Source organism: Lepisosteus oculatus, chromosome 23 (assembly GCF_040954835.1).
Source record: "Lepisosteus oculatus isolate fLepOcu1 chromosome 23, fLepOcu1.hap2, whole genome shotgun sequence".
Lineage (NCBI taxonomy): Eukaryota > Metazoa > Chordata > Actinopteri > Semionotiformes > Lepisosteidae > Lepisosteus > Lepisosteus oculatus.
The window spans coordinates 908,248-922,698 of NC_090718.1; the positions used below are offsets into that span (position 1 = coordinate 908,248).

The 14,451-nt window shown below is 59.8% G+C and overlaps 2 protein-coding genes across 3 annotated transcripts in view; one reads left to right on the forward strand and one right to left on the reverse strand.

The window, feature by feature from the left end:
* The window catches only part of LOC138224561 (uncharacterized), a 277,799-nt gene that overhangs the window by 144,667 nt on the left and 118,681 nt on the right, over window positions 1-14,451 (reverse strand). The gene's annotated exons all lie outside the window — the stretch shown is intronic.
* LOC102687933 (glutamate receptor ionotropic, NMDA 2D) overlaps window positions 1-14,451 on the forward strand; it is a 33,756-nt gene that overhangs the window by 13,410 nt on the left and 5,895 nt on the right. Inside the window, exons 3-9 of the mRNA XM_069182771.1 lie at window positions 3,509-3,775; window positions 5,318-5,652; window positions 6,701-6,815; window positions 6,889-7,094; window positions 10,973-11,141; window positions 11,220-11,373; window positions 12,231-12,356. Of these exons, the coding sequence (XP_069038872.1) occupies window positions 3,509-3,775; window positions 5,318-5,652; window positions 6,701-6,815; window positions 6,889-7,094; window positions 10,973-11,141; window positions 11,220-11,373; window positions 12,231-12,356 (1,372 nt within the window). The remainder of the gene's footprint in view (window positions 1-3,508; window positions 3,776-5,317; window positions 5,653-6,700; window positions 6,816-6,888; window positions 7,095-10,972; window positions 11,142-11,219; window positions 11,374-12,230; window positions 12,357-14,451) is intronic.

Below are 14,451 nucleotides of genomic sequence, written 5' to 3' on the forward strand. Positions count from 1 at the left end.
ACAGTGAGTCTGGGACAGTGCTGTACGGTGTGTGACTTTACTGCACAGTGAGTCTGGGACAGTGCTGTACTCTGTGTGACTTTACTGCACAGTGAGTCTGGGACAGTGCTGTACGGTGTGTGACTTTACTGCACAGTGAGTCTGGGACAGTGCTGTAGTTTGTGTGACTTCACTGCACAGTGAGTCTGGGACAGTGCTGTACTGTGTGTGACTTTACTGCACAGTGAGTCTGGGACAGTACTGTACTGTGTGTGACTTTACTGCACAGTGAGTCTGGGACAGTACTGTACTGTGTGTGACTTTACTGCACAGTGAGTCTGGGACAGTGCTGTAGTTTGTGTGACTTTACTGCACAGTGAGTCTGGGACAGTGCTGTACTCTGTGTGACTTTACTGCACAGTGAGTCTGGGACAGTGCTGTAGTTTGTGTGACTTTACTGCACAGTGAGTCTGGGACAGTGCTGTACTGTGTGTGACTTTACTGCACAGTGAGTCTGGGACAGTGCTGTAGTTTGTGTGACTTTACTGCACAGTGAGTCTGGGACAGTGCTGTACTGTGTGTGACTTTACTGCACAGTGAGTCTGGGACAGTGCTGTAGTTTGTGTGACTTTACTGCACAGTGAGTCTGGGACAGTGCTGTAGTTTGTGTGACTTTACTGCACAGTGAGTCTGGGACAGTGCTGTAGTTTGTGTGACTTTACTGCACAGTGAGTCTGGGACAGTGCTGTACGGTGTGTGACTTTACTGCACAGTGAGTCTGGGACAGTGCTGTACTCTCTGTGACTTTACTGCACAGTGAGTCTGGGACAGTGCTGTACGGTGTGTGACTTTACTGCACAGTGAGTCTGGGACAGTGCTGTAGTTTGTGTGACTTCACTGCACAGTGAGTCTGGGACAGTGCTGTACTGTGTGTGACTTTACTGCACAGTGAGTCTGGGACAGTACTGTACTGTGTGTGACTTTACTGCACAGTGAGTCTGGGACAGTGCTGTACTGTGTGTGACTTTACTGCACAGTGAGTCTGGGACAGTGCTGTAGTTTGTGTGACTTTACTGCACAGTGAGTCTGGGACAGTGCTGTACGGTGTGTGACTTTACTGCACAGTGAGTCTGGGACAGTGCTGTAGTTTGTGTGACTTTACTGCACAGTGAGTCTGGGACAGTGCTGTACTGTGTGTGACTTTACTGCACAGTGAGTCTGGGACAGTGCTGTACGGTGTGTGACTTTACTGCACAGTGAGTCTGGGACAGTGCTGTAGTTTGTGTGACTTTACTGCACAGTGAGTCTGGGACAGTGCTGTACTGTGTGTGACTTTACTGCACAGTGAGTCTGGGACAGTGCTGTAGTTTGTGTGACTTTACTGCACAGTGAGTCTGGGACAGTGCTGTAGTTTGTGTGACTTTACTGCACAGTGAGTCTGGGACAGTGCTGTAGTTTGTGTGACTTTACTGCACAGTGAGTCTGGGACAGTGCTGTACGGTGTGTGACTTTACTGCACAGTGAGTCTGGGACAGTGCTGTACTCTCTGTGACTTTACTGCACAGTGAGTCTGGGACAGTGCTGTACGGTGTGTGACTTTACTGCACAGTGAGTCTGGGACAGTGCTGTAGTTTGTGTGACTTCACTGCACAGTGAGTCTGGGACAGTGCTGTACTGTGTGTGACTTTACTGCACAGTGAGTCTGGGACAGTACTGTACTGTGTGTGACTTTACTGCACAGTGAGTCTGGGACAGTGCTGTACTGTGTGTGACTTTACTGCACAGTGAGTCTGGGACAGTGCTGTACGGTGTGTGACTTTACTGCACAGTGAGTCTGGGACAGTGCTGTAGTTTGTGTGACTTTACTGCACAGTGAGTCTGGGACAGTGCTGTACTGTGTGTGACTTTACTGCACAGTGAGTCTGGGACAGTGCTGTAGTTTGTGTGACTTTACTGCACAGTGAGTCTGGGACAGTGCTGTAGTTTGTGTGACTTTACTGCACAGTGAGTCTGGGACAGTGCTGTAGTTTGTGTGACTTTACTGCACAGTGAGTCTGGGACAGTGCTGTACGGTGTGTGACTTTACTGCACAGTGAGTCTGGGACAGTGCTGTACTCTCTGTGACTTTACTGCACAGTGAGTCTGGGACAGTGCTGTACGGTGTGTGACTTTACTGCACAGTGAGTCTGGGACAGTGCTGTAGTTTGTGTGACTTCACTGCACAGTGAGTCTGGGACAGTGCTGTACTGTGTGTGACTTTACTGCACAGTGAGTCTGGGACAGTACTGTACTGTGTGTGACTTTACTGCACAGTGAGTCTGGGACAGTGCTGTACTGTGTGTGACTTTACTGCACAGTGAGTCTGGGACAGTGCTGTAGTTTGTGTGACTTTACTGCACAGTGAGTCTGGGACAGTGCTGTACGGTGTGTGACTTTACTGCACAGTGAGTCTGGGACAGTGCTGTAGTTTGTGTGACTTTACTGCACAGTGAGTCTGGGACAGTGCTGTACTGTGTGTGACTTTACTGCACAGTGAGTCTGGGACAGTGCTGTACGGTGTGTGACTTTACTGCACAGTGAGTCTGGGACAGTGCTGTAGTTTGTGTGACTTTACTGCACAGTGAGTCTGGGACAGTGCTGTACTGTGTGTGACTTTACTGCACAGTGAGTCTGGGACAGTGCTGTACTGTGTGTGACTTTACTGCACAGTGAGTCTGGGACAGTACTGTACTGTGTGTGACTTTACTGCACAGTGAGTCTGGGACAGTGCTGTACTGTGTGTGACTTTACTGCACAGTGAGTCTGGGACAGTGCTGTAGTTTGTGTGACTTTACTGCACAGTGAGTCTGGGACAGTGCTTTACTGTGTGTGACTTTACTGCACAGTGAGTCTGGGACAGTGCTGTAGTTTGTGTGACTTTACTGCACAGTGAGTCTGGGACAGTGCTGTACTGTGTGTGACTTTACTGCACAGTGAGTCTGGGACAGTGCTGTACTGTGTGTGACTTCACTGCACAGTGAGTCTGGGACAGTGCTGTACTGTGTGTGACTTTACTGCACAGTGAGTCTGGGACAGTACTGTACTGTGTGTGACTTTACTGCACAGTGAGTCTGGGACAGTGCTGTAGTTTGTGTGACTTTACTGCACAGTGAGTCTGGGACAGTGCTGTACTGTGTGTGACTTTACTGCACAGTGAGTCTGGGACAGTGCTGTACTGTGAGTGTGAGTTTAGTGTGTGTGTGAGACTGTACTGTACAGTGAGTCTGACAAAGTACTGTACTGTGAGAGTGATTTTACTGAGTGTCTGCACTCTGTGTGTCTGTTGTGTGAGTGTGTGTGTGTGACTTTACTGTGTGTGATTTTACTGTGTCTGTACTGTGTGTGACTTTGCTTTGAGTGTGTGTGTGTGTGAGACTCTACTGTGTGTGACTTTACTGTGTGTGAGAATTTACTGTACTTTGTGCATGACTGTACTGTTCGAACTGTGTTGGGGAGTGAGAGTCTGTCCTGCTGTCCCTCTGTCTGCCAGGAGAGCGGCGCTGTTTTCCTCCAGTTCTCCAGCCCCACCTCCCTGCAGCTGCAGGTCATCTTCGAGGTCCTGGAGGAATACGACTGGACAGCCTTCTCCCTCGTCACCACCCGTCACCACGGCTACCAGGACTTCCTGTCAGTGGTGGAGGGCTTGACGGATGGCTCCTTCATCGGCTGGGAGAGGAAGAGTGTGGTGATGCTGAACCTGACTGATGACCCCGCCGGAGCGCGGACACGCCGCCTGCTGAAGGACAACGAGGCTCAGGTACCACACTCTGCGCCCGTGCCTTTGTGTGTGTGTCTCTCTGTCTGTCCTTCTCTCTCTCTTCCTGTCTCTTCCCTCTCCTCTCCTTCTGATCCTCCTGCACTGCCTGTGCTCAGATCTCTCCACTGTTCAGCACGTGGGCTCATTCACAGAGCAAGAGCGCCCCCCAGTCTGCGCAGGCCAGGCGGGGAAGTGCAGCTCAGTGCTGTTGCAGTGATTCTCTTGCTGTGTCTGTGCCTCCTCTCTCTCTCTGCCCCTGGCTGTGCCTCCTCTCTCTCTCTCCCTGCCCCTGGCTGTGCCTGTATTAACCCCTCCCGCCTCCTCTCTCTCTCTGCCCCTGGCTGTGCCTCCTCTCTCTCTCTCCCTGCCCCTGGCTGTGCCTGTATTAACCCCTCCTGCCTCCTCTCTCTCCCTGCCCCTAGCTGTGCCTCCTCTCTCTCTCTGCCCCTGGCTGTGCCTGTATTAACCCCTCCCGCCTCCTCTCTCTCCCTGCCCCTAGCTGTGCCTCCTCTCTCTCTCTCCCTGCCCCTGGCTGTGCCTGTATTAACCCCTCCTGCCTCCTCTCTCTCCCTGCCCCTAGCTGTGCCTCCTCTCTCTCTCTGCCCCTGGCTGTGCCTGTATTAACCCCTCCCGCCTCCTCTCTCTCCCTGCCCCTAGCTGTGCCTCCTCTCTCTCTCTACCTGCCCCTGGCTGTGCCTGTATTAACCCCTCCTGCCTCCTCTCTCTCCCTGCCCCTAGCTGTGCCTCCTCTCTCTCTCTCTCCCTGGCCCTGGCTGTGCCTGTATTAACCCCTCCTGCCTCCTCTCTCTCCCTGCCCCTGGCTGTGCCTCCTCTCTCTCTCCCTGCCCCTGGTTGTGCCTGTATTAACCCCTCCTGCCTCCTCTCTCTCCCTGCCCCTGGCTGTGCCTCCTCTCTCTCTCTCTCCCTGCCCCTGGCTGTGCCTCCTCTCTCTCTCTCCCTGCCCCTAGCTGTGCCTCCTCTCTCTCTCCCTGCCCCTGGCTGTGCCTGTATTAACCCCTCCTGCCTCCTCTCTCTCCCTGCCCCTGGCTGTGCCTCCTCTCTCTCTCTCCTTGCCCCTAGCTGTGCCTCCTTTCTCTCTCTCCCTGCCCCTGGCTGTGCCTCCTCTCTCTCTCTCTCCCTGCCGCTGGCTGTGCCTGTATTAACCCTCCCGCCTCCTCTCTCTCTCTCTCTCCCTGCCCCTGGCTGTGCCTCCTCTCTCTCTCTGCCCCTGGCTGTGCCTGTATTAACCCCTCCCGCCTCCTCTCTCTCCCTGCCCCTGGCTGTGCCTCCTCTCTCTCTCTCTCCCTGCCCCTGGCTGTGCCTGTATTAACCCTCCTGCCTCCTCTCTCTCTCTCCCTGCCCCTAGCTGTGCCTCCTCTCTCTCTCTCCCTGCCCCTGGCTGTGCCTCCTCTCTCTCTCTCCCTGCCCCTAGCTGTGCCTCCTCTCTCTCTCTCTCTCCCTGCCCCTGGCTGTGCCTCCTCTCTCTCTCTCTCCCTGCCCCTGGCTGTGCCTGTATTAACCCTCCCGCCTCCTCTCTCCCAGGTGCGCTTGCTCTATTGCTCCAGGGAGGAGGCGGAGGCAGTGTTCCGGGCAGCCTGGGCCGCCGGCCAGGCCGGGCCGTCCCACATGTGGTTCGCCGTGGGCCCGGCGCTGGCAGGGCTGGACTCGGACTCGCTGCCCCGCTCGCTGTTCGCCGTGCGGCCGCAGGGCTGGCGGGACGAGGCGCGGCGCCGCATCGCCAGGGGCGTGGCCATCCTGGCGCAGGGCGCGGCCGCGCTCCGGAAGGACTATGGAGGTGGGGAGGGGCCGCACTTCGGCTCCGGCAGCTGCCAGACTGACAGCAACCAGACGCAGAGACTGGGAGCTGGGCTGATCAGGTGAGAGAGCGGGCACTCCTGTCCACACTCCTGTCCACGCACCTGTCCACACACCTGTCCACACTGCTGTCCACACACCTGTCCACACTGCTGTCCACACTGCTGTCCACACTGCTGTCCACACTCCTGTCCGCACACCTGTCCACACTGCTGTCCACACTGCTGTCCACACACCTGTCCACACTGCTGTCCACACTCCTGTCCACGCACCTGTCCACACTGCTGTCCACACTCCTGTCCACACTGCTGTCCACACTGCTGTCCACACTCCTGTCCACACTCCTGTCCACACTGCTGTCCACACTCCTGTCCACACTCCTGTCCACACACCTGTGGGAACACCTGTCCACACACCTGTCCGCACACCTGTCCACACACCTGTCAGCACACCTGTCCACACTCCTGTCCACACACCTGTCAGCACACCTGTCCGCACACCTGTCCACACACCTGTCAGCACACCTGTCCACACTCCTGTCCACACACCTGTCAGCACACCTGTCAGCACACCTGTCCACACTCCTGTCCACACACCTGTGGGCACACCTGTGGGCACACCTGTCCACACTCCTGTCCACACTCCTGTCCACACACCTGTCCACACTCCTGTCAACACACCTGTCCACACTCCTGTCCACACTCCTGTCCACACACCTGTCCGCACACCTGTCCACACTCCTGTCCGCACACCTGTCCACACTCCTGCGGGCACTCCTGTCCACACTCCTGTCCACACACCTGTCCACACACCTGTGCACACTCCTGTCCACACACCTGTGGGCACACCTGTCCACACTCCTGTCCACACTCCTGTCCACACTCCTGTGTGAGCGGTGCCCGTGCTCTTGTGACCCCCGTGCTCTTGTGACCCCTGTGCTCTTGTGACCCCCGTGCTCTTGTGACCCCTGTGCTCTTGTGACCCCCGTGCTCTTGTGACCCCTGTGCTCTTGTGACCCCTGTGCTCTTGTGAACCCCGTGCTCTTGTGACCCCCGTGCTCTTGTGAACCCCGTGCTCTTGTGACCCCTGTGCTCTGCTCTGCTCCCCCAGGTACTTCAGCAACATCACCCTGGGGGGCCGGGATTACTCCTTCAACGGCGAGGGCTACCTGGCCAACCCCTCGCTGGACGTCATCTCCTACCACCCCGGCCGCGGCTGGGAGGAGGTGCGTGTGGCCGCCCGGCTCGGCGCCCCCGCGCGCGGCTCGGCCCGCTGACCTGTGCCGTCTGCGCCCGCAGGTGGGCTCGTGGGAGGGCGGCGTGTTGCGCCTGCGCTACCCGCCCTGGTCCCGCTACGGCCCCTTCCTGCAGCCCCCCGACGACGCCCAGCACCTGCGGGTGGTCACCCTGGAGGAGCGGCCCTTCGTCATCGTGGAGCCCGCCGACCCCGCCAGCGGCACCTGCATCCGCGACTCCGTGCCCTGCCGGCGCCCCCTCAACGCCAGGTAACCGCGGCGACGCGTGGGGGCGTCCCGGGGTGACCCCTCTCTCTCTGTGTCTCGGTGTGCTGGTGGAGGGGTGTCCCGGGGTGACCCCTCTCTCTCTGTGTCTCGGTGTGCTGGTGGAGGGGTGTCCCGGGGTGACCCCTCTCTCTCTGTGTCTCGGTGTGCTGGTGGAGGGGTGTCCCGGGGTGACCCCTCTCTCTCTGTGTCTCGGTGTGCTGGTGGAGGGGTGTCCCGGGGTGACCCCTCTCTCTCTGTGTCTCGGTGTGCTGGTGGAGGGGTGTCCCGGGGTGACCCCTCTCTCTCTGTGTCTCGGTGTGCTGGTGGAGGGGTGTCCCGGGGTGACCCCTCTCTCTCTGTGTCAGTGTGCTGGCGGAGGGGTGTCCCGGGGTGACCCCTCTCTCTCTGTGTCAGTGAGCTGGTGGAGGGGTGTCCCGGGGTGACCCCTCTCTCTCTGTGTCTCAGTGTGCTGGTGGAGGGGTGTCCCGGGGTGACCCCTCTCTCTCTGTGTCAGTGTGCTGGTGGAGGGGTGTCCCGGGGTGACCCCTCTCTCTCTGTGTCTCAGTGTGCTGGTGGAGGGGTGTCCCGGGGTGACCCCTCTCTCTCTGTGTCAGTGTGCTGGTGGAGGGGTGTCCCGGGGTGACCCCTCTCTCTCTGTGTCTCGGTGTGCTGGTGGGGGGGTGTCCCGGGGTGACCCCTCTCTCTCTGTGTCAGTGTGCTGGTGGAGGGGTGTCCCGGGGTGACCCCTCTCTCTCTGTGTCTCGGTGTGCTGGTGGAGGGGTGTCCCGGGGTGACCCCTCTCTCTCTGTGTCTCGGTGTGGTGGTGGAGGGGTGTCCCGGGGTGACCCCTCTCTCTCTGTGTCTCGGTGTGCTGGTGGGGGGGTGTCCCGGGGTGACCCCTCTCTCTCTGTGTCAGTGTGCTGGTGGAGGGGTGTCCCGGGGTGACCCCTCTCTCTGTGTCTCGGTGTGCTGGCGGGGGGGTGTCCCGGGGTGACCCCTCTCTCTCTGTGTCTCGGTGTGCTGGCGGAGGGGTGTCCCGGGGTGACCCCTCTCTCTCTGTGTCTCGGTGTGCTGGCGGAGGGGTGTCCCGGGGTGACCCCTCTCTTTCTGTGTCTCGGTGTGCTGGTGGAGGGGTGTCCCGGGGTGACCCCTCTCTCTCTGTGTCTCGGTGTGCTGGTGGGGGGGTGTCCCGGGGTGACCCCTCTCTCTCTGTGTCTCGGTGAGCTGGCGGAGGGGTGTCCCGGGGTGACCCCTCTCTCTCTGTGTCTCGGTGTGCTGGTGGAGGGGTGTCCCGGGGTGACCCCTCTCTCTCTGTGTCTCGGTGTGCTGGTGGAGGGGTGTCCCGGGGTGACCCCTCTCTCTCTGTGTCAGTGTGCTGGTGGGGGGGTGTCCCGGGGTGACCCCTCTCTCTCTGTGTCTCGGTGAGCTGGCGGAGGGGTGTCCCGGGGTGACCCCTCTCTCTCTGTGTCTCGGTGTGCTGGTGGAGGGGTGTCCCGGGGTGACCCCTCTCTCTCTGTGCCAGTGTGCTGGTGGAGGGGTGTCCCGGGGTGACCCCTCTCTCTGTGTGTCAGTGTGCTGGTGGAGGGGTGTCCCGGGGTGACCCCTCTCTCTCTGTGTCTCGGTGTGCTGGTGGAGGGGTGTCCCGGGGTGACCCCTCTCTCTCTGTGTCTCGGTGTGCTGGTGGAGGGGTGTCCCGGGGTGACCCCTCTCTCTCTGTGTCAGTGTGCTGGTGGAGGGGTGTCCCGGGGTGACCCCTCTCTCTCTGTGTCTCGGTGTGCTGGTGGAGGGGTGTCCCGGGGTGACCCCTCTCTCTCTGTGTCTCGGTGTGCTGGTGGAGGGGTGTCCCGGGGTGACCCCTCTCTCTCTGTGCCAGTGTGCTGGTGGAGGGGTGTCCCGGGGTGACCCCTCTCTCTCTGTCTCAATGTGCTGGTGGAGGGGTGTCCCGGGGTGACCCCTCTCTCTCTGTGTCTCGGTGTGCTGGTGGAGGGGTGTCCCGGGGTGACCCCTCTCTCTCTGTGTCTCGGTGTGCTGGTGGAGGGGTGTCCCGGGGTGACCCCTCTCTCTCTGTGTCTCGGTGTGCTGGTGGAGGGGTGTCCCGGGGTGACCCCTCTCTCTCTGTGTCTCGGTGTGCTGGTGGAGGGGTGTCCCGGGGTGACCCCTCTCTCTCTGTGTCAGTGTGCTGGCGGAGGGGTGTCCCGGGGTGACCCCTCTCTCTCTGTGTCAGTGAGCTGGTGGAGGGGTGTCCCGGGGTGACCCCTCTCTCTCTGTGTCTCAGTGTGCTGGTGGAGGGGTGTCCCGGGGTGACCCCTCTCTCTCTGTGTCAGTGTGCTGGTGGAGGGGTGTCCCGGGGTGACCCCTCTCTCTCTGTGTCTCAGTGTGCTGGTGGAGGGGTGTCCCGGGGTGACCCCTCTCTCTCTGTGTCAGTGTGCTGGTGGAGGGGTGTCCCGGGGTGACCCCTCTCTCTCTGTGTCTCGGTGTGCTGGTGGGGGGGTGTCCCGGGGTGACCCCTCTCTCTCTGTGTCAGTGTGCTGGTGGAGGGGTGTCCCGGGGTGACCCCTCTCTCTCTGTGTCTCGGTGTGCTGGTGGAGGGGTGTCCCGGGGTGACCCCTCTCTCTCTGTGTCTCGGTGTGGTGGTGGAGGGGTGTCCCGGGGTGACCCCTCTCTCTCTGTGTCTCGGTGTGCTGGTGGGGGGGTGTCCCGGGGTGACCCCTCTCTCTCTGTGTCAGTGTGCTGGTGGAGGGGTGTCCCGGGGTGACCCCTCTCTCTGTGTCTCGGTGTGCTGGCGGGGGGGTGTCCCGGGGTGACCCCTCTCTCTCTGTGTCTCGGTGTGCTGGCGGAGGGGTGTCCCGGGGTGACCCCTCTCTCTCTGTGTCTCGGTGTGCTGGCGGAGGGGTGTCCCGGGGTGACCCCTCTCTTTCTGTGTCTCGGTGTGCTGGTGGAGGGGTGTCCCGGGGTGACCCCTCTCTCTCTGTGTCTCGGTGTGCTGGTGGGGGGGTGTCCCGGGGTGACCCCTCTCTCTCTGTGTCTCGGTGAGCTGGCGGAGGGGTGTCCCGGGGTGACCCCTCTCTCTCTGTGTCTCGGTGTGCTGGTGGAGGGGTGTCCCGGGGTGACCCCTCTCTCTCTGTGCCAGTGTGCTGGCGGAGGGGTGTCCCGGGGTGACCCCTCTCTCTCTGTCTCAGTGTGCTGGCGGAGGGGTGTCCCGGGGTGACCCCTCTCTCTCTGTGTCTCGGTGTGCTGGTGGAGGGGTGTCCCGGGGTGACCCCTCTCTCTCTGTGCCAGTGTGCTGGCGGAGGGGTGTCCCGGGGTGACCCCTCTCTCTCTGTCTCAGTGTGCTGGCGGAGGGGTGTCCCGGGGTGACCCCTCTCTCTCTGTGTCTCGGTGTGCTGGTGGAGGGGTGTCCCGGGGTGACCCCTCTCTCTCTGTGTCTCGGTGTGCTGGTGGAGGGGTGTCCCGGGGTGACCCCTCTCTCTCTGTGTCAGTGTGCTGGTGGAGGGGTGTCCCGGGGTGACCCCTCTCTCTCTGTGTCAGTGTGCTGGTGGAGGGGTGTCCCGGGGTGACCCCTCTCTCTCTGTGTCTCGGTGTGCTGGTGGAGGGGTGTCCCGGGGTGACCCCTCTCTCTCTGTGTCTCGGTGTGCTGGTGGAGGGGTGTCCCGGGGTGACCCCTCTCTCTCTGTGTCAGTGTGCTGGTGGAGGGGTGTCCTGGGGTGACCCCTCTCTCTCTGTGTCTCGGTGTGCTGGTGGAGGGGTGTCCTGGGGTGACCCCTCTCTCTCTGTGTCTCAGTGTGCTGGTGGAGGGGTGTCCGGGGGTGACCCCTCTCTCTCTGTGTCGGTGTGCTGGTGGAGGGGTGTCCCGGGGTGACCCCTCTCTCTCTGTGTCTCAGTGTGCTGGTGGAGGGGGTCGTTCCCATGAAGCAGTGCTGTAAGGGCTTCTGCATCGACATCCTGAAGCGTCTGGCCCGGATGGTGGGCTTCACCTACGACCTCTACCTGGTGACCAATGGGAAGCATGGCAAGATGATTGACGGGGTGTGGAACGGCATGGTGGGAGAGGTGAGTGTGCCCCCCGCGCCCCGCGCCCCGCGCCCCGCGCCCCCGCTCGGCCCCGTCTGAGCGCCCTCTCGTCCGCAGGTGGTGTACAAGCGGGCAGACATGGCCATCGGCTCCCTGACCATCAACGAGGAGAGGTCGGAGGTGGTGGACTTCTCGGTGCCCTTCGTGGAGACGGGCATCAGCGTCATGGTCTCCCGCAGCAACGGCACCGTCTCGCCCTCCGCCTTCCTGGGTGAGGGGCTGGGCTTGGTTTCGGGGGGCTGGTGTCAGTTTCGGGGGCTGGGCTTGGTTTCGGGAGGCTGGTGTCAGTTTCAGGGGGCTGGTGTCAGTTTCAGGGGGCTGGTGTCAGTTTTGGGGACAGGGGCTGGTGTCAGTTTCGGGGGCTGGTGTCGGTTTCGGGGGCCTGGTGTCAGTTTCAGGGGCTGGTGTCAGTTTTGGGGACAGGGGCTGGTGTCAGTATCAGGGGGCTGGTGTCAGTTTCGGGGGGCTGGTGTCGGTTTCGGGGGCTGGTGTCGGTTTTGGGGGGCTGGTGTCGGTTTCTGGGGGCTGGTGTTAGTTTCAGGGGGCTGGTGTCAGTTTCGGGGGGCTGGTGTCGGTTTCGGGGGCTGGTGTCGGTTTCGGGGGCTGGTGTCGGTTTTGGGGGGCTGGTGTCGGTTTCTGGGGGCTGGTGTCAGTTTCGGGGGGCTGGTGTCAGTTTTGGGGACGGGGGCTGGTGTCAGTTTCGGGGCCTGGTGTCGGTTTCGGGGGCCTGGTGTCGGTTTCGGGGGCCTGGTGTCAGTTTCGGGGCCTGGTGTCGGTTTCGGGGGCCTGGTGTCGGTTTCGGGGGCCTGGTGTCGGTTTCGGGGGGCTGGTGTCAGTTTCGGGGGCTGGTGTCAGTTTCGGGGGCCTGGTGTCGGTTTCGGAGGGCTGTTGTCGGTTTCGGGGGCCTGGTGTCGGTTTCGGGGGGCTGGTGTCGGTTTCGGGGGGCTGGTGTTAGTTTCAGGGGGCTGGTGTCGGTTTCAGGGGGCTGGTGTCGGTTTCGGGGGGCTGGTGTCAGTTTCGGGGGGCTGGGGTTGCTTGACGTGGCCATGCTCTGTTCTGTCTCCCCAGAGCCCTACAGTCCGGCAGTCTGGGTGATGATGTTCGTCATGTGTCTGACGGTTGTCGCGGTAACAGTCTTCATCTTTGAGTTCTTCAGCCCAGTGGGGTACAACCGCAGCCTGCAGAGTGGGAAACGTGAGTCCGACTGTGCCTGTCTGTCTCAGGGCAGTGCCAGTACACTATACTCCTCCTCTGTCTCAGGGCACTGCCAGTACACTATACTCCTCCTCTGTCTCAGGGCAGTGCCAGTACACTATACTCCTCCTCTGTCTCAGGGCAGTGCCAGTACACTATACTCCTCTGTCTCAGGGCAGTGCCAGTACACTATACTCCTCTGTCTCAGGGCAGCGACAGTACACTATACTCCTCTGTCTCAGGGCAGTGGCAGTACACTATACTCCTCCTCTGTCTCAGGGCAGTGCCAGTACACTATACTCCTCCTCTGTCTCAGGGCAGTACCAGTACACTATACTCCTCTGTCTCAGGGCAGTGACAGTACACTATACTCCTCCTCTGTTTCAGGCCAGTGCCAGTACACTATACTCCTCCTCTGTCTCAGGCCAGTGCCAGTACACTATACTCCTCCTCTGTCTCAGGGCAGTGGCGGTACACTATACTCCTCCTCTGTCTCAGGGCAGTGCCAGTACACTATACTCCTCCTCTGTCTCAGGGCAGTGCCAGTACACTATACTCCTCCTCTGTCTCAGGGCAGTGCCAGTACACTATACTCCTCCTCTGTCTCAGGGCAGTGCCAGTACACTATACTCCTCTGTCTCAGGGCAGTGCCAGTACACTATACTCCTCCTCTGTCTCAGGCCAGTGCCAGTACACTATACTCCTCCTCTGTCTCAGGGCAGTGGCGGTACACTATACTCCTCCTCTGTCTCAGGGCAGTGCCAGTACACTATACTCCTCCTCTGTCTCAGGGCAGTGCCAGTACACTATACTCCTCTGTCTCAGGGCAGTGGCGGTACACTATACTCCTCCTCTGTCTCAGGGCAGTGCCAGTACACTATACTCCTCTGTCTCAGGGCAGTGGCGGTACACTATACTCCTCCTCTGTCTCAGGGCACTGCCAGTACACTATACTCTTCTGTCTCAGGGCAGTGGCAGTACACTATACTCCTCCTCTGTCTCAGGCCAGTGCCAGTACACTATACTCCTCCTCTGTCTCAGGGCAGTGGCAGTACACTATACTCCTCCTCTGTCTCAGGGCACTGCCAGTACACTATACTCCTCCTCTGTCTCAGGGCAGTGCCAGTACACTATACTCCTCCTCTGTCTCAGGGCAGTGGCAGTACACTATACTCCTCTGTCTCAGGGCAGTGGATGTACACTATACTCCTCCTCTGTCTCAGGGCAGTGGATGTACACTATACTCCTCCTCTGTCTCAGGGCAGTGCCAGTACACTATACTCCTCCTCTGTCTCAGGGCAGTGGATGTACACTATACTCCTCCTCTGTCTCAGGGCAGTGCCAGTACACTATACTCCTCCTCTGTCTCAGGGCACTGCCAGTACACTATACTCCTCCTCTGTCTCAGGGCAGTGGCGGTACACTATACTCCTCCTCTGTCTCAGGGCAGTGGCGGTACACTATACTCCTCTGTCTCAGGGCAGTGGCAGTACACTATACTCCTCCTCTGTCTCAGGGCAGTGGCAGTACACTATACTCCTCCTCTGTCTCAGGGCAGTGGCAGTACACTATACTCCTCCTCTGTCTCAGGGCAGTGCCAGTACACTATACCCCTCCTCTGTCTCAGGGCAGTGGCAGTACACTATACTCCTCCTCTGTCTCAGGGCAGTGACAGTACACTATACTCCTCCTCTGTCTCAGGGCAGTGCCAGTACACTATACTCCTCTGTCTCAGGGCAGTGACAGTACACTATACTCCTCCTCTGTCTCAGGGCAGTGGCAGTACACTATACTCCTCCTCTGTCTCAGGGCAGTGCCAGTACCCGATACTCCTCCTCTGTCTCAGGGCAGTGGCAGTACACTATACTCCTCCTCTGTCTCAGGGCAGTGGCGGTACACTATACTCCTCCTCTGTCTCAGGACAGTACCAGTACACGATACTCCTCCTCTGTCTCAGGGCAGTGGATGTACACTATACTCCTCCTCTGTCTCAGGGCAGTGCCAGTACACTATACCCCTCCTCTGTCTCAGGGCAGTGCCAGTACACTATACTCCTCTGTCTCAGGGCAGTGACAGTACACTATACTCCTCTGTC